General features: G+C 38.0%; 1 protein-coding gene across 3 annotated transcripts in view; it reads left to right on the top strand.

Annotated features, from left to right (window-relative positions):
* Positions 1-19,253, top strand: part of LOC110038422 (auxin-binding protein 1-like) — a 56,827-nt gene that overhangs the window by 10,850 nt on the left and 26,724 nt on the right. For all 3 annotated transcript variants that reach the window (XM_020743270.1, XM_020743269.1, XM_020743271.1), the window contains one exon: positions 2,990-3,190. In XM_020743270.1, coding sequence (XP_020598929.1) covers positions 2,990-3,190 — 201 coding nt within the window. The remainder of the gene's footprint in view (positions 1-2,989; positions 3,191-19,253) is intronic.

Genomic DNA, 19,253 nt, shown 5'->3' with positions numbered 1-19,253 from the left:
GGTTTCACTTCTGCTTTTTATATTTCCTGCTGGGACATCATAAAGAAAGATGTGGTTCTCGCGATTCAAAGTTTTTTTCAGGGTGAAGACTTTGGAAAGTATTTTTCTGCCGCTTTGATTGTTCTTATCCCTAAAACTAATGATAGAACTCATTGGAAGGATTTTATGCATCAGAAATATTGTGCTCAAACTCACTTTTCCCAGGTTTTGTGGAAGGTTGGTGATTCCCGTATCTGGAAAACAGTTGTTAATGCTAGAACTACTGCTAATGATTTTATGTTTTGGGATATAGGTGACGGAAACATCTATTTCTGGAATGATAATTGGAGGTTGTCTTATCTCTCTGAATACTCTCACCCTCTACAAACTCCTTATTGGTTTCTGATTTCTTTTCTCAAGATGGCTGGGATTTCTCCAAATTATGTTCTATGGTGGGGGAGGAAAATGCAAAGCATATTATTACTATTCCTATTACCCCTTCATGCAGGGATTTCCCTATGTGGAAAAGGAACAGTTCTTAATCAGTTTGCAAATTAATATATGACACTTCACATTCACACCTCGATTGATTTAGGGGAAAATGGATTTGACACAAATTTTTAACTCCCTCTATATCCTTTTTCTTTTGGCGTTATCTCTCTTCTTTACTACCTATTGATGACATTCTTAAGTTGAAAGGCCTTAAAATGGCCTCGAGATGCCCTATGTGCAAAGTTGCAGAGGAAGATTCGAGACACATATTTTTTGAATGTGCTTTGTCTTTAAATGTTTGGAATATGTTGGGCATAGATTTCGGTATTTCATGGTTGCATAGGGGCATCTTAAGCAATTATTTGTGGCAATTGAAGGTTTTTGATGATAGGGGGGTTTTCCCTTCCTTTTTTGTTCCTATGGTTTATTTGGACATCGAGAAACAGCTTTAAATTTAACTCCTCTCCCCCTACTGTTTCTATGACGGTTTCTTATGTGTTGACGTATTACACTAAGGTCCTAAGGGTCGGTACAAATGATATCTTCCCCCCCCCCCCCCCCCCGGCTGATCAGGTGGGCTCTCCCCTCATCGGGTTTTGTTAAAGTTAATGTGGATGGCTGTTGGAATCCTTTTTATGTTGCGGTTGGGGGCATTTTTAGAAATTATGATGGTAGGTGTCTTTGCTACTTCACCTCTCCTGCTGCCGCTGACAACCCATTAGCCATAGAATACTGGGGGTTTTTTCTGGCTTTAATGGTGGCAAGTGTTTTCAATTTTCATACAATTGAGGTGAAAACCGATTCTAAAATGCTCTATGATATACTTTTGGGAATCTCTCCTCCCTCTGGGATATAATTTGCACTTTTAAACGTATTTTAGCTTTAATGACTGCAAGACAATTAGAAGTAAATTGGAAATTCATTCATAGAGAGGGCAACTCCTCTGCTGATTGGTTAGCCAAACATGCAGGGGAGGTTTGTCACGTTGGCATTTATCCTCCTGCTTCACTCAGATGTCTTCTCACTGGGGACAATTTGAATCTGCCATATGTTTGAATTTAAATTTTGGTGCTGCTTGGCTTTACCACTAAGGGCCTTATTTCTGTATGGTGGTTGGGGTTTTCACTTCTCCCCTTGCGGGATTTTTATTTTGTTTGGCAGGTCTGTTCGGTTTGCAGCATGCCTGGTTTTGTCTCCCTGTTTTCTGCTCTCACTTTTTCCGCTGGCCTACTGTTGTTTTGGTTTTCTCTGCTCTGATCTCCAAATTTCCTAAGGTTCTTGTTACTCGCGGGAGTGCTCTCGGAGAATTACTACCAACCTGAAGACAATTTTTTGTACATTTTCTTTCTCTTTACATGTTAAGCAATACACGAATACATGTTTACTTAGTTTTGAGTTTTGTTCTTTGGTTTTGGGTTTACCTGTAATTTTTGGTTATTTCTTTTGTGTGAGTTGTACTGTGGGTAGAGGAACCCTTAGAGGTGTGTTAAAATTTATTTTTTTGCTTTCATAGTCGGGGATCCTCCCTCCTGCAATTTCTGTACCTTTTCTTTTAATTAACGCGTAGGAAGCCACCGTTGCTTTTCCCACCAAAAAAAAAAAGTGTTAATATTAAGGAAAAAGCAGCACGTGGCTCCCTATGTGTTAATATAAGAAAATTTACAAAAGTGAGAGAGGGAAGAATGATCCCCATCTAAAAACAAAAGTAGGGTCCTAGGGGTTTCTCTATCCACATTAAAACTCCACGCTAAAAAAATGAAAGAAAAGTGATAAAAGGTATTGTGTACCCAAAATAACACGAGATTCAGTATATCAAAAGAAAAGTATACCCAATATATAGATGTACACCAAAAACAACCAAAAAATCAAAGAAAGAGCTCGAGTGATTCGATGAGTTTGAAGAGACAACATCAACATCTAGTTGAGACCCAAATAAGTCATGTGTAGAGCAAGCCACATGAGAATTCTGCAGAGACCAAAACACAAACAAAAGAGAGAAACCATATCCCTTTCCATCATAGGCAGTAAACTGAGGAGGCCAAGACCGCACTATAATCTTTGTAGTCCAGAGGAAAGCATACGAGAGCTCCTGCAATACATCAAACAGAGGAACACAATAGGAAAGAAATTCCACAAAAGGAATAGGAAAATGAGGGGAGCCCTCATCCAGAAATAGCTCCTGCCAAAGGAGCAAGAAATGCCAAACTGAGCATGGTGTAGTAATAGTACAGCAGGTGAGTAGTAAACCACCACATAGTCGTAAGCAAGGAAGAGGAACCACACAAAGGTATTCACGATAAAGAACAACCCAGGGGCATCCACATCTCCAGCCTCTAAGCAGCAGACAAATAATCCAAACCATCCAAATACCGAACTATGAATACAGGTGAGTTGATGTTTGGTTATCATTGCAATCAACCGTCACTTTGTTTCCATTCCTTCCAAATTTAAACTTTCTAGTAGTTCTGAAGGTGACAGTGTTGTGGATAATTAATCTTACATTTTTTTCTGCCTATAGGTTGAAGTTTGGCTTCACACATATGCTCCAGGATCTCGAACTGCAATCCATCGTCACTCATGTGAAGAAGTATTTGTTGTTTTAAAAGGTAAAGGCATTGTTCTACTCGCTTCTAGTTCTCAGATGTATCCTGGAAAGCCTCAGGAGTTACGTATCTACCCAAACAGCACATTTACTATCCCCATGAATGATCCCCATCAGGTACCTATATATGAAGCTCTACTTAAAATCTTGTAGCTTCATTTTTAGTTCTGCAAATATATTATATTTTAGTTATATGTCAGTTACACTAGAAAATACCTAATTTCATGTTTGTAATGTCTGATCTTGTAGTGGCTGAAAATTATTATCCATCTGTTCCTTTTCAATCTGTTCTTTTTCATTCTCTTAAAAAGTATGCTTTGCTGCTATTCTCATCCGCTAATATCATCTCGTCTTTTATTTGTTTGGGGACCGCACTGTAAATATACTTTGCAATTCTTACATAACTGCAATTTCATGGGAAAGTCCATGGCTCCCACTTGTAAAATTTTTTATATTTTAGATATGAAACCAGGCTTTTTCCAATAGAAAAATTTAGATTAGAGGTTCTTTCCTATTTAAACCTTTATTGACACAGAGAAATGTATGATATATTATTTATGAAATAAGTTGATGCGATTTTACATCAGATTTTATAATGTGGTTTCCTATTGCCAGGAAATTTTCTTCCGAATAGTTGCATGGTGGACTCTATCTGACAACAATTCATGTCATGGTTGACCTTAATAAGTATTTTATAACCTAGCTTAATCAAGCACAATGAAAATAGTGGACAACAGACACAACGTCACACTAAACAGACTCAAAACACTTTGCATACATCAAAAGTATTCAGCCGATGCCTCCAAAATGTTGAGAACATCTTTTTAACTAATTAATACTTATTATTAAAATAATATAGTTAACACAATACAACTAATGACCGAAACTAATTCCATAGAAACCCATGTCTTTCTCTCCTTTATTCTCCTGCCTAATCCCTTAATTAAAAAAAAGGCACTGAATTTGCGATGAGAGCTTGCAAGAATGGGATTGCAATGGTGTGTCCAAATACCACATCTTTTGCCCCCTTTCACTACCACTCGAAACCATTGAGGAAGAAGAAGCAAATTGTGATGGGCTCTTGCAGGCTAAGGCATGAACGGATATTAATTCCCTCGTCTTTCTCCTCCTTTGTTCATCTCTATTAGCTAAATCTCTTATATCCGTCGAACTCTTGAATTTGGTAAATATGGGATTTAGGTTGAAACGGAGACAAAATGAGATGTTAGATATGATAGATTTTAAAATTTTTATTTTGATTCTTTGGCAAGATTTACACTATCTCTGTGTAAATCCTAGTTAAATCTAGCTACCAAAGAACATCTTAAAGCTGTCATTTTTATTATTTGTAAGCTTAAGTTTGTCCGAAACTGGGTTTGGAAAGCAGTATGCTTGGGTGGTGCATAAAAAGCAAGCATGAGCATTTTCATGCTCATCATACTAAGAAGTACATGTGTTAGTGTTTTATAGAGGCTCTATACATAAAATATAACAACAGATGATCAAATAAACTCTCTACCATTGTAAGATAGATTTATATGGATAGCTTGCTAGGGGGGCCATAAACCCTTTAATACATCAATTAGTGTTGTTAGGTGTTTGAAAGGAGATTATAAAGTGAGTTTGAGAGAAGAAAAGAGATAAAGTGTGCTAGTGGTGAGGCATGCAAGAGGGAGAGGCTAAAAGGAAATATATTTTTTTGTCAAATGATTGATTACCCTCCCAATGAGATTAAAGCCTCAGATATAGACTGTTATATATTATGGGTGATAGATGATTGTTACATATGCCATCATACTTACATAATTATAAGAGGACAAAAGGCGACCAATTTAACTCTTAAATAAAACTTTGCATACATTTAAATGATAAGATATTCATGCAATCAATAGATTTGAAGTGTTCTCAATACTTAAATGAATTTTCTTGATGGTATTTTTACATCAAATGAACTATCACAAAATTCATGCTAGTACATTAAAATTTGTGCATTATGCAAGTGCATCAAGATGCTAAGCAATAATAAAAACTCCTATGCTCCCTTTCTCATCTTAATTTATCAATTTTAAGCGTCTGAAAATATTATATGTGGAAAGATATAAAAATTAATACAAAATACTCTATTCAGTAAGGCATGCATATCCATAAGATACAAACATGTACTTTGATGTTAATTTCAAGTTCTTTCTCTGAGTAGCCCCTTGCGATGAGATCTTGCACCTGCTGTTGTAGCTCTTCATATTTCACTGGCCTTAGTCTATAGGCCGGTCGGTTTTGTAGTATGGATCCTTGTTTATGGTCTATGGCGTGTTAGATGTCTCTTAGTGATGGTATCCCCTCTGGTAAGTTGGAGGTCATAACATCCTGAAAGTCCTGCAGTAATGATTGTAGTAGTGCTGGTACTTATCTTTCCTTCTCGCTTCCTTCAAAGAGGACTAATGCCAGTGTGTTACGGGTGCATCTCTAATTGACTGCAGAAAAGTGGTTTGGGGAATTATTGCTGCTTTTGTATCGTTTTCGTCTTTTACATCCTTAGCAGGTAGTAGAACGACGTGTTTCATATCATTCCTTAAAGAATAAGTGTTCTTTAACCCGTCATATTGAGTCTTGCGATCGAACTGTCAAGTCCTTCCGAAAAGAATGTGGCAGACGTCTATCTGAACCATGTTGCACCATATTTGTTCTTTTAGCTATATTTGTTCTTTTAGCTAGTCTTTGATGGAGAAATCAACAAGGCACCGTTGTTTCACACGTATCTCGTTTCCCTTCTTTAACCAGGTAAGAGAATATGATTGAGCATGCATCTACATTTTCAATCCCAACCTTTTCACCATGAGCGTGGATACAACGTTCTCGCAACTCCCACTATTGATGACCTAGTTGCAGACCTTTCCCTTACGGTGCACTTGGTGTGAAAAATACTGTCTTAATTAGGATTGGTCCCGTTCTGGCTCGGACTGCAATGTTCGTTGAATGACTAATGCTTATCCCTCATCTTCGTGGAGCTGAAGCTCTTCTTCTAGACTACCTTCAGATTCCTCATCAACTTCCTCGACGACACCTTGATTTGTGAGTGCGATATCTCAGTTAGTTGGGCAGCTGGAGGCTATTAAATTTAGTCATGGAACCTGAAACACTTTTTGGCTGGCACCGTATTATAGGATTTGCTTCTTTCTGGCTTTTTACACTCTGTTCTACCTTATCAGTTCCCTATCCAGTTTTGTTAATTCCTCCCACGACACCTTTATTGGTTGTAGGAGTTGCAGGTGACAACTTAGCTGAGGATGATGGTCTGAAGGACGACTGTTGCTTGCTTTGCTTCTACTGCCTCTCCAACTTTAAGGCTATTGATTGGACATCCCCCAACGTCCAGTATAGTTGTAGTTGGACCACATTGCTAATGACATGCTTTACACCCCAAAGGTATTGGGCGATCGTGTGCTCCTTTGGCTCTGTCAGCTCACATTCCAGCTCTAACTGGTTTTGGGAACATGTTCTAGTGATACTGTGGTGGGAGGTTTTTCTTCTACATTGTCTTCTTCATCTTTTCCCACTTAATTCTCACTTCCTTCTCTTCTCCCCCGTTTTTATAGATTTTCTTACCATAAGAAGGCATTCTTCTTTAGTTTAATTACAACTTCCTTAACGCGTTTTTCCTCTGATATATCTTTATACTCGAAGATCCATTCGACTGCCTGCAGTCAGTCGATAAACTCATCGGGGTCCATGCCTCCCTCAAATTCTAGGAGGTCCATCTTGATGCCATTGTCCCACTGACTCCTATAAGTGGCCTCTTCTCTCGACCTTCTTTGGTATTGGATACCAAAACGACTTAGTTGATTCCTTTTCACTGTGATCTTCTCTTTGGAACGAATTCAGATCCTCGTCCTTGTCTTCTCTTTGACTCTTTCGATCATGGTCAAAGGTAACTCTTCCTGGTTTTCGTCATCCAGCTCTGTTTTTCTTAATTGTAGACGTTGGATTTCTCGTCGAATCTCTTTCCGAGCCGAGTCATGTGTATCTCTTTGTGGTGGCATGGTTAGGGTGAGAATCGGAAGGGAAAAAAAAAATTGGTAGAGGTGGATTGGGTAGGGGCAGATGCAAGGAAACCTTAGGATGAGACTAAGATTGGACTAGCTATGATACCAAATGATATCAGAACTAGTTATGATGTAGTAAAATACAAAATGAACTTTTATTAATATAGAAATAAGGCTGCAACATGACTCAAACAGAAAGGTAATACAATAATAAACTAATCTACGGTCATGACTTGTAGAAGAGATTCGAAGGCGGTGGTAGGGAAAGGTGGGAAAGGTAAGGTGGCTGTTTGGGTAGGTTGGTATAACATTTTGGTTGGTTGCAGGTAAGCGAGATGACAAAGTTGTGGAGTGAGTAGAGGTGGTGACAGAGTAATTGAGAGATATAGGGGTGGTAGGCGGCTAGGGGAGAAGTGGAGGGGGAGATTGGAAGGATTCTACACCACCTCATAGCAGGATACAGCCGGAGCACCATCTGTCATCGGATGCAACCCCTAACAAGAGGGGAAAAGGTCTCCATAGGAGATCTGAAGACAACACATCTAGAACTGACTCCCCCACACACAAAGGACAGGAATTTATAGACTCCCATGAAACTTCTACGCAAAAGAAAAGAGGGGAAAACTAGAAGAATCTGTAAAATACTGCAGTAGCCTGCGAAGCTTCCATGGTTCGCGAAAGTTCACGCCTCATCCGTCCTTTGTGAAAATTTGCAATCCACGCCTGCTTTCGCTCCACTTCTACCATCGCGTTGCATTGCTGGGGAATTTTGCCGCGCGAGATCAAAGCTCCTGTTTTGGGCCAAATTAAGCGCCCGCTCCCGGGCTCTATTTTAGGCCGCTGGCTACATGAGTCATTTTTCTCGATTGTGTAATATTAAGTGTCCTATTTAGCCGGTGTATTGAGCCTTGCACATTTTTCATTGTATTCAGGTTATACACTGCGTCTCTTCCAGGGGATGCTATTGCATTTACCTATTGATTTAAAGGATTCCTGCATGATTTTTTGATAAAAAATTTACGCTTACAGTTGACTACCTAACACAACCTTTTACTTTTACATTTGGGGCTTTGGACCCAATAATGATAGTGTTTTCACTATCATGAAATTCAAGCGAGAAAATTTTTAGCTCGCGAACTTCAACATGTTAAGTTGGAGAAGCACAAGTTTGTTTACTGCTAAGTCTTGGCTCGAGCGGATCCTGAATTTCAGACTTAATAAGCTCAAATATGATCGAGTTGCTGACTGCTCTCTTCACTTAATAAGATCAAGTATGTTCGTAGTGAATGAGCTCATGTTTTGACTATCTAATGAGAATAGATGTTTTTCTGAAGCTTTTCCAACTTGATAAATTAAGTGATTCAAATTTTGAGGTTTCATCAATTAATTAAATAAGGCAAAACCAAATAAGTGAACTTTGATTAAGAAATAATCATCATCCTTAAGATTTGTGATAATTCTGAGTCAAGCGAGATAATTTTGAGCTTGCGAACTTTAACAAGTCAGGTTGCAGAGGCGCAAGTTCATTTATAGCTCAAGTCTAGGACTCAAGCAGGCCTTGAAGGTCGGACTCAACAAATTGAAATATGATCGAGTTGCTGACAATTTTCCTCACTAACGAACCTTAATGCGGTCGTAGTAAAACCCTTGTTTTTTCCATCCATTGATAATAGTTGTCATACTGAAGCTTATCGAGTCTGATAAGCCTAAGTGATTCAAATTTTGAGGTTCTCTCAACTGATTAAATGAGTAAGGCAAAATCAATAGATGATCCTAGCTTAAACCCTACTGGTGGAGGGGTTTATCAAATTCATGTCAGCGGGATATGATTTTGATCATTCTTTACTCCCCAAAAAGGCAAAATAACCAAACGAAAGATATCTTCAATTCCGTCAGAAGAGAAGTTATTAAATACAAACCAGTAGGAGTCAACTTCAGTTGCTCATCGTTCTCTATTACAAATTGATATTCTTTGTTGAAAGATGGGTCATTAAATGTAAGCCAACATGAGTCAATTTTAGTTACTCTTTGCTCCTCTTTGCAAGTTATAATGCAAGCCTAACAAAAAGTCCCTCGAGTCCTTTAAAGTGAGCATATGCCTCCGAAGATTATAAAAGGACCTTCTAGAAACTCTCTTGTTGTACAAGAAGTTGTTTCTAACTGATCATGAAATCCCCCTGTATAAGATGGAGCTTTTTTTATTTTTTATAAAAAAGTTAATGGATTTTGGTCTGTAAGATAGGGGGTTGTTATTTGGGTTGGCATCATCCATCATGTTGAGGTCCCAAAAAATTTGATATCGAAATTTCCTTACAATCCAAGAGAATATTTGAGCTGACATCGTGCTTCAATGCCGATAACCTCAAATATTTGTTTAAAAAAAATTGCTACTTTATAAAATATATACAGGGTAAAGTTAAAATGCAAAGATTTGTCTTTTTGGCTAAAAAGGATCTTGAAGGTTCAACTAAAAAGGTTTTGAGATTTACAAGCCTCAATAAGTTAAGTTGGAAAGACACAAGTTTTGTCACAGCTCAATTCTAAGACTCAAGTAGGCCAAAAAGGTCGAAATCAATAAGACCAAATAGCTGAGTTGCTGACAACTTTTCTTATTTAATAAGTCATAAAAATAACAATAGTAAGAGAGCCCCATCTTGTTATTTTGATGATGAGTTGTCTAGTTTTTAAGTTTTTTCAATTTAATGATTTCAATTGATCGAGGACCAGGAGAATTTCTTAATTAATTGATGAATTATAGCTAAATCAAAGAGATATGGTGCCAAAATTCTCCCTTTTCAAAATAAGATTATTCGGGTTGACGCCATGCTTCAATGTCGAAATTCCCAAATATTTGCTTAAAAATTTTGTTGTCATATAAAATATGTGAATGATAAAATTTAAGGATAAAATTATTTTTCTTTGGCTTATCATGATTTTGAAGATTCAACCAAAAAGGCTTCGAAATTTTTAAACTTAAATGATTTAAGTTAGAAAGACACAAGTTCTATCACAGCTCAAGTTCAAGACTCATGTGTGTAAAGAAGGTTGTACTTAGTAAGCTCAAATATGACTAGAGGTGCAAACAAGCCGAACACCAGCTAAGCCCATACTCAGCTTGTGTTCGGCTTGTTAAAAAATATCACTGTTTGTGTTGGAGTTGTTTATATTTTGAAAAAAAATATATTCGTGTTTGATTCGCTTTCTTAGTGAGCCGAACACGAACTATTAAAAAATAAAGAGTCATTTTGACAACTCTACTCACTCAACCATAGGATGATAAGGGTTGGTGCGAGATTTAAAACATATTATTTATATTAAAACATCTTTTAAATATAGTTTTATAATTTTTTTTCTATTTTTTAATTAATAATATTAATTGATTATAAATCTTTACAACCTTGTAGTTAATTTTATTTTTTGAAAATATTACTCATAAGTACATAAAATGGCGATTTCGGTCGTCTCTGTTGTCTTTGCTAGAGTTTCGAATGACGATTGCGGTCGTTTATGCTTCAGTCGAGTATGATTCATAAGCAATCGAAGGAAAAGGGCTCGCACTCATGGGTCCTCAGCCTTGTCTGTTTTGTCTGCTCGCTTGTTTCGACGCGGAGCTCTTCGCGTTCTCTACACGTCTGTTGGTTCGCGTTTTTAGCGTCGTCGTCTGTTTCGACACCGACCTTCTGCGATCGTGTCTTCACATCTTCTGCCGGCTCTGCACTCCCCTCTTCGCTTCTCCTGTCCGCGTTTCGACGCCAAGCGTCTGTGAGCTTGCCTTTTCTGACTCTATCGCTCACCGTGCATACGGGGCATCATTGCAGGTGATGGGTGAGCTCCCTCCTTCATTTGAACCTGTCAAAGACTCCTTCGCCCACGTGATGGGTAATAATTTGGAGTTGACTGTTGTCTTCCCCTTAAGCTATAAGGATTGTACTGGTGATTGTCCTTTTGTTAAGAAGACAAGTAAGACACATCGACCCCACATGTGGAGGAAATTACCACAAGACAAGATTTGGTGTCTAATTTAATTGCCTATGGGGACCCCCTTTGCAATACTGTTTTTGTTTCTGTGATTGATGTTTTGTTGGATGACTCTGTTGGGCAACCTACACCTTCCAACATTATTGAAAACAATACTGAAGGATCCTTATCCATAAAGGAAAATGTTTAGATCGATAATCAGGAGAGCCTTGCAGCTTCTCATCCTCAGGTTGTATCCGGTGCAGATGCGACAATTCATACTTTACATTCACTAGAACTTAATGTAGTTCCAACGATTGACAATCCTTCTACTGCAGTTCTACCACCACATCTAAATGAGCAAGGCGTTACTGTTAGTCAAGCGCAAGGGATTCAACAAAATATACTTGCTCGATAATCTATTGACCAACATACTGATCAAATGAGTCAGTCTTCTGACGAGGAATGACAAGTTTACACAACCAAGAGGAAGAAGAAGAATGACTATCTACTTGAGCTCAGAAATCTAATGGATGATACATTGGTTACTTCTGGTAATGACACGTAATTCACCAATTTGCTATTTGGCTTTCTTTCTAGAACTAGAGGTAGAGGCATGACTAGATTGAGTCGTCCCTAAGTGCGTTTTGGTGGTTTTGACTTTCTTGGTATTACATGTATCTTTAATTTTTTGTGTGTTGTACCATGTGGGTAGGGTACCTTTCTAGGCCCACCCTTACAACCTTTTTGTATCCTTTTCTTTTTTAATATGTTGCTCTTGGGTTTTTTTTAGTATAACTATTACTGAGAATTGATTCGTTGGTGGGGATTTTAAATATGATTATGTTGTCTTCGGAGAGAAGGGGTGAGGCTAGGGTTGATACGAGCCTTATCAACCATTTTTTTGATCATATTGAGGATGCTGACCTTTATGATTTAGGCTTTTCGAGTTCTCCTTACATTTGGCGGAGGGGTTTTCTTATGCAGAGACTGGATAAATTTCTGGGAAACTCTTTTTTTCTGGATTACTACAACATTATTCATGTCAATCATCTTAATCATGCTGCATAAGACCATAACCCCATTTTTCTTAGCTTGACTTTTCATTCTAAACCTGCTCGTTATCATTTTAAATTTCTTAATGTCTGGGTTTCTCATCTTACTTTTATTGACTTGATAAAGAAAACTTGGGTCTCGAGATGGAGTGATAACCCTTGGTTCATTTTGTGACAATTACATAAAAATATTGCTTCTCACTTAAAGAGGTGGAACATTGATACTTTTGACAATGTTCATTCTAGGGTTTCAAAGGCCCACCAGGAGGATGACACTTTAGAAGCTCAGGTTATTGACACTCCTGATCTTGTGACAAAGCTAACTAATGCTCATCATACTCTTTTGGAGGAAATCACTATTGAAGAGGATTTTCTTAGACAGAAAGCTTGTGACAATCATTTCAAAAATGATGATAGAAACATTAAATATTTTTTTGCTACTATCAAACATCGTCGTAACATAAATATCATTATTAAAATTGTTACTGATGAGGGTTCTGTACTCACTAATGTTGATCAAATTGGTTCCAATGCAGCTGATTATTTTTCTTCTCTGTATGCTGATACTCTACCTGTTACTGATATTCTTTTGGATTTGTTTGAGGATCAGAGGGACTTGGTTTCCTCCCTCTCTCTGTCCGACCCCCCTTACTGAGTTGGAGATTTTCACTGCCGTTAAAGATATTAGTTCTCAGAAAGCTCCTGAACCCGATGGATTCACTTCTGCTTTTTATATTTCCTGCTGGAACATCATAAAGAAAAAGGTGATTCTTGCAATTTAAAGTTTTTTTCAGGGTGAAGATCCTGGAAAGTATTTCTCTGCTGCTCTGATTGTTCTTATCTCTAAATCTAATGATAAATCTCATTGGAAGGACTTTCGGCCCATCTCACTCACATCCGTGATTTCTAAAATTATCAGTAAACTGATTGTGGCTCGTCTTCAACCTCACCTTCCTTCACTCATATCCCCTCACCAGTCGGCCTTCATTAAAGGACGTGATATCTCTGACAATATTCTCTTAGCCCAGGAAATTTTGCAGGATCTTGATAAAAAATACAGGAGTGACAATCTTGTTATCAAATTAGATATTAAGAAAGCCTTTGATACAATAAATTGGGATTTCATTATCAATGTTTTGAAAACTAGAGGTTTCAATACTAGTTTTTGCACCTTGATTAAAAGATGGTTGGCTAACAACTATTATTCTGTGCTGGTTGATGGAAATTCTTATGACTTTTTCACTGCTCGTCGTGACATTAAACATGGGACCCTCTTTCCCCTATTATTTTCATTTTAGCTTTCGATTATTTATCCAGGATGCTCAATCATTTCCAGCTATTACACCCTCACACACAGTTTTCTCACAATGCAAAAATGATGGTTTCACACCTTACTTATGCTGATGTGATTATGTTTGCTAATGCATCTAAACTTGCCATGAAACAATTGATAGGTTTCTTAAAGGATTTCCAGAATTGTTCTGGACTCCTATTTAATTGCGACAAGTGCCAGATGTTTTCTTGGCAAATATGCTAAGCAATATCTTAATCATTGGGGAGTTGCATATACTGGCTTTCATCATGCCTCTCTCATTCTCAAATATCTTGGGGTTAATTTGATTAGGGGGAGGAAACAAATTCATATGAATGATGTTATTGATAAAATCAAGCGCAAAATTAACGATTGGAGAAATGTTTTTCTTTCTACTGGGGGCAGAATTTCTTTGCTCTCTAGTGTTCTTTAGAATATTCCACTATATGCTTTGCAGGTGTTTAACCCAAAAAAGGGTGCTATCAACACTATGTAGAGGCTTTTTAATAAATTCCTTTGGGTGGGGAATAGTGCAAAGAAAATTTGAGGATCTTGACATAAGCTTTGTAAGCCTAAGAAGGCTGACGGGTTTGGTTTTAAAGCTTTGAAACATACTGTGGAAATAAATCTTTGCAAACTTTTGTTTAAATTCAGATTGGACTCATCTCTATGGGCTTCCTTTCTGCATCAGAAATATTGTGCTCAAACTCATACTTCTCAGGTTGAGTGGAAGGTTGGTGATTCCTGAATTTGGAAAGCTGTCGTAAATGCCAGAACTACTGTTAATGATTTCATGTTTTAGGACATAGGAGATGGTAATATCTATTTATGGAATGATAATTGGGGATTTTCACATCTCTCTGAACACTCTCACCCACTTCATACTAATTCCTTATTGGTTTCTGATTTATTTACTCAAGATTGCTGGGATTTTTCCAAATTGTGTTATATTACCACTATTCCTATTACTCCTTCACGAAAGGATCTCCCCATGTGAAAAATGAACAACTCTCAATCGATTTGCAAGCTTATTTATAGCACTTTACACTTTTATCGTAATTGGTTCTGGGGAAAATGGATTTGACATAAATTTTTATCTCCCTCCATATCCTTTTTCCTTTGACGCTATCTTACTTATTTAATACCTATTGATGACATTCTTAAGTTGAAAGACCTAAAAATGGCCTCCAAATGTCATATTGGCAAGATTGAGAAGGAAGATACGAGGCATATATTCTTTGAATGTGTTTACTCTTTAAATGTTTGGAATATGCTTGGCTCACATTTCGGTATTTCTTGGTTACATAGCGTCACTTTAAGCAATTATTTGTGACAATGGAAGGTTTTTGATGTTAAAAGAGGGGGGTTTCCCCTCCCTTTATTGGTCCTCTGGTTTTTATGGACCTCCAGAAACAGTTTTAAATACCATATTTCTCTCCCCACTGTCTCTATGACTGTTGCTTATGTGTTTGCCTGTTACAATAACGTTCTAAGGGCCGGTTCTATTGATGTTTCTAATTTAAGGCCCCCCCGGCTCATTAGGTGGGCTCCCCCTTCACCAGGTTTTTTTAAAATTAATGTGGATGGTTGTTGACATCCTGATTATGCTGCGGCTGGGGGCACGTTTAGAGATTTTGAGGGTTGGTGTCTATTATTTCACCTCTCCTGTTTTCGCTGACAACCCATTGGCCACGGAATGCTGAGGGGGTCTTTCTGGCTTTAATGGTGGCTACTGTTCTCAATTTTCATAAAATTGAGGTGGAAACTGATTCTAAATTGCAGAAACAAATTTAAAACATGCAGAACCAGATAACAAGCTTTGAAGAGTCATGCCATTGCCAGGAGTCGCCAAAGTATCATCCAATAAGTTTCCAAGTTGGAGTGGCCTCAGACTTTTTCTTCCACCGAAAAGTGTAAACAGATGAAGACTGGCTCATATGATCCTCGATCTGATTTGATGTTTGAACCGCAGTAGAAGGAAAGACAGTCGTTGTCACTGCGATAGGTAGATGAATAATGGCTCATATGATCCTCGATCTGATTTGATGTTTGAACCACAGTAGAAGGAAAGACAGTCATTGCCACCGCGATAGGTTCTAGTGTATGTGAAGTGTGAATTGTTACCTCTGCATCTGATGCTTCCTGAATAGGAGCTGCGGGGCTATCCTGATTTTCAGTTCGAACATTATCCATTGTAGTATGGCAGGAGAAGGGGTCCCAGGGGCAAACACCAACTCCTGTCTTATAGTGTTTCCCTTCTTAGGTTGGCCGTCATCAAGTTTGCTGGGAGCGTGTTCAGGCACATGGGGTGCGCTAACAGTGTGTTTCTGCTTTTAACTATTGGTTCTCAACTGTGGGAGTAATTTGAAACATTTCTCCTGTGGGTGTCCAAACATCTTGCAGTGCTTGCAGTAGTATGATTTTTGTTCCATAATAATTTTTTGTCAATAACCATTGTGAGCAGATCCAAGCCAGACTTCTTCTACATCTGGTATTGTAATATCTTGTTCAATCAAAATCCTTGCAATAGAGGGTCTTGAGAAATGAACTGTAAGTAAATCTACCTGCAAAAATTTTTCAAGGATAATCTCAATTGCATAAAAATGGGTAGATCAAAGAAATGAAGTTTGAGTTCAGAGTTCAGGTAATGAGAATTTCAGGTAATGAGAATCAGATATGTGCAATTGGGGGTTCTTGACTGGGATCAAAATTGGGGGTCCATTTGAGCAATTTTATATGTTTGCCCTCAATTGTGATGAATTTCTTTGAGAAAATCCTCGTGTAATTATTTTCTGTTTTCAGCTGTATTATAACATGTCTTCCATCGAAATGGCCCACCTGTCAATCCCCAACTAGTTTGAAATCTTCAAAAACCTTCTTGATGATCTCCATCTTCGGGCAACCTAATTGAAACTTTCCAACTAGTGTAAATTTGTATTTTCCTGCACGAGTTGAAATTTCAGTGTCAGAGAAGAAAATTGCTGGTTTGCCCGTCTTTTTCTCTACTTTTTTTATGAGATTGCAATCGTAATTTCCTGCAACAGAATCATGGTAACTCTGCAGGAATACCGCACTATCTGATACCGCACTATCTGCGAGATGACACTATCTGCGAGATGAAAAGGGGAGCTGTGTTTGTGAACCACTGTAGCATAGGAGGGTTTGGCGGGGTTATCACCGATGAGGGCAGTAGCGTAAGAAAGCCCTGAGGCCATTACCGCAGCTAGTGCCAAACTGCAGTGGGAAGAAAAGCTGCAGGATCTGTCGCAGATGCCTACGCCAGAGGCTGAAACGAGCGGCTCTGTCGCAGCTTGCGCGCTAAGCCGAGCAGAACGACGAGCGGCTCAGACGAAGTCGAGCGGCTCGCAGACGCTCTGATTCGAGCAGACGGCGAGCAGTTTGTCACAGACGCAGATCGAGCGGCTCTGTTGCAGACGAGGAGCAGACAGGAAACGCAGCAGACGACGCAAATGGAAGCAAACCACCGAGACGAAGCAGGCATCGCGAGAAGACGTTGCATCTCGAAGCAGAAAGGAAGCAACGCGAGACGCTAGGGTTCGCCATAGGGCGGAACCCTAGCAGAGCGGAATGAGTGGAACGACGACATTTTCACTATATATATATATATTATCTTTGTGTGTGTGTGTAATTTAATTATTTCAAGCCAAAACGAGCCGAAATTTATCTGTGTTCGACTCGTTTATATATCGAGCGCAAGAAAATTCTTCATGTTCGGCTCGTTGTTAACTCAGCGAACGAATCAGACATGAGTTTCTTAACGAGTCGAACACAAACTGACACAGATTGGATGAATTCAAGTGATCTAGATTTAAGAGACTTATCAAAATTTTGACGAATTAGGGCTAAATCAAAGAGATAATCTATACTAAAACAATAAATGCGCAACTAAATTATAGCATTCACAAATATACAAGCTTTAAGACCTTCTGATGTAAAAAAAAAAGAGATCTCCATGCTATATGTTGAAGCCTATTTAGTTGAAGAAGAAAAGGTTTCCCATAATTTAAGTCTAGGATTCCTGATAAAGCATGAAACACATGATTGATGATTTCTTGTCAATGACTCAACATAAACCTGAAGACTAAGTCACTGCATGCATCCTTCAACAAGTTCACTAAAGCTCAAAGTTAGGATCAAAATTATGCTCTCACTTGACAAGTCTGCAGAGATAACTCATGCCAATTCCTTCATTAAGCCTTTCAAAGCAGAAAACAAAGGATATAAGATAATCTCAATCTCTTTGTCAAATGAACGACAAAAGAATAGGCGAGTCGAAAAATTCAATCAATTTTGCTGCCCAAGGTAAATTCCTTTTGCCAAAAGCTACTGTTAAAATTTGATAATTTTCTTCAGTATAGAGGTGACTTCAACCAAAGTTGGTCTATAATAATATAAATCTGCATATCCAACTTGAAATTCATGCTTTGTGTCGACATCAGTGTCTCAAAGACTCGCTAAGTGAAACCCTTAATGTGTCATTTAAATAAGCTTTTGGAGATCGGCAATGTCTATTAGTTTACAATAAATATAATCTACTTCGGGTATGTGCCATATTTATTGAGTGTCATTTGTTGATCGTAAAATTTTATTTAGAAAAAAAATAAGATAAATTAACCACTCCTCACACGCAGTCATAATTCTCATAATTATTCGCGTGAGCATCCTCTATGGTTTGAAACAAAGACTCCCATAACTTATGTCATGCTCGGTCTCAATTTTTGCACACAATAACCATCACAAGCCTCGCTCCCTCCCTTCTTTTTGGACAGAGTAGCCTTCTGCGCCACTTCATTTCGCATGATAGTCGAACGCTGCCATTGCAACCATGTTGTTGTCTGTTTCGCACATGTCAATTTAACGCTCCACTATTCTTCCTGTTTTCTCCTCTACACGTGTTTGTTCACATAAATTGAAGACACCCTAGCTAGTGCTCATTTTTTCTCCCCTATTCTTCTCTGTTTGAATCGCAAGGCTACACATCTCCCCACATCCTCATTTTGTACAAGATAGAGCAGCTTAACCTACGGTCGCTTAGCTTAGTGATTGAAAGCTCTTTTTGTCCAGTCACTTGCTTGGTAACCACTTCTCGAATATACCCTCCCTCTCTCATTATCTTTTAATCGAGAGAGAGAGAGAGTTGTGTGATAATTCATCGACTCATTGATTTTGTTTCACTATCATCATCGCCGCCTCACAAGCAAATGTATAAATGCAGGAAACTTAAAGTACTTGTTCTGGTTGTTCCAACTTATGAGGAAATTTATGCTTGTGCCATTTTCTTCAGGTTAGTTGAAATCACATACTTGTCTTTCAGATCAGTAGCTTAGAAGGCTCCTCTACGGCCACAATATCTCACAATTCTGATCATGTCTTGTAGACAATTGGGCAGATTAGGTCTTCTCCCTAATGTCTCCTAAGCAGGGTAGATGTCGGGTGATGCCGAAATTTCTGCGATTTAGGCTTACAATTAAATAAAAATCGACAAATTTGACTTGCAAATAATTTAAAAATATGAATTATTTGGACTTACAAATTGACTTAAATATAAAATATTTGAACTTGTAAAATGGCTTAAATATAAATATCATAAATTAGTGCTAAGCTTAAGATATAAATGTCTTTTTTGAATGCTAATACAAAGATTTAATATTCATTATCATCACCTAATCTACAACTTGATTATGCAAGCAGATAAAAGAAGGTACATGCTTAAAAATAAAAAAATTTCATGCAGTCTAAAGCCATGATATTTGTACAAGCATTTAAAAATTTGAATGATTTATATATATATATAT

This window comes from Phalaenopsis equestris, unplaced genomic scaffold (genome assembly GCF_001263595.1).
Source record: "Phalaenopsis equestris unplaced genomic scaffold, ASM126359v1 Scaffold232799, whole genome shotgun sequence".
In the NCBI taxonomy this organism is placed as follows: Eukaryota; Viridiplantae; Streptophyta; class Magnoliopsida; order Asparagales; family Orchidaceae; genus Phalaenopsis; species Phalaenopsis equestris.
This window is presented reverse-complemented; position numbering and strand designations above follow the sequence as displayed.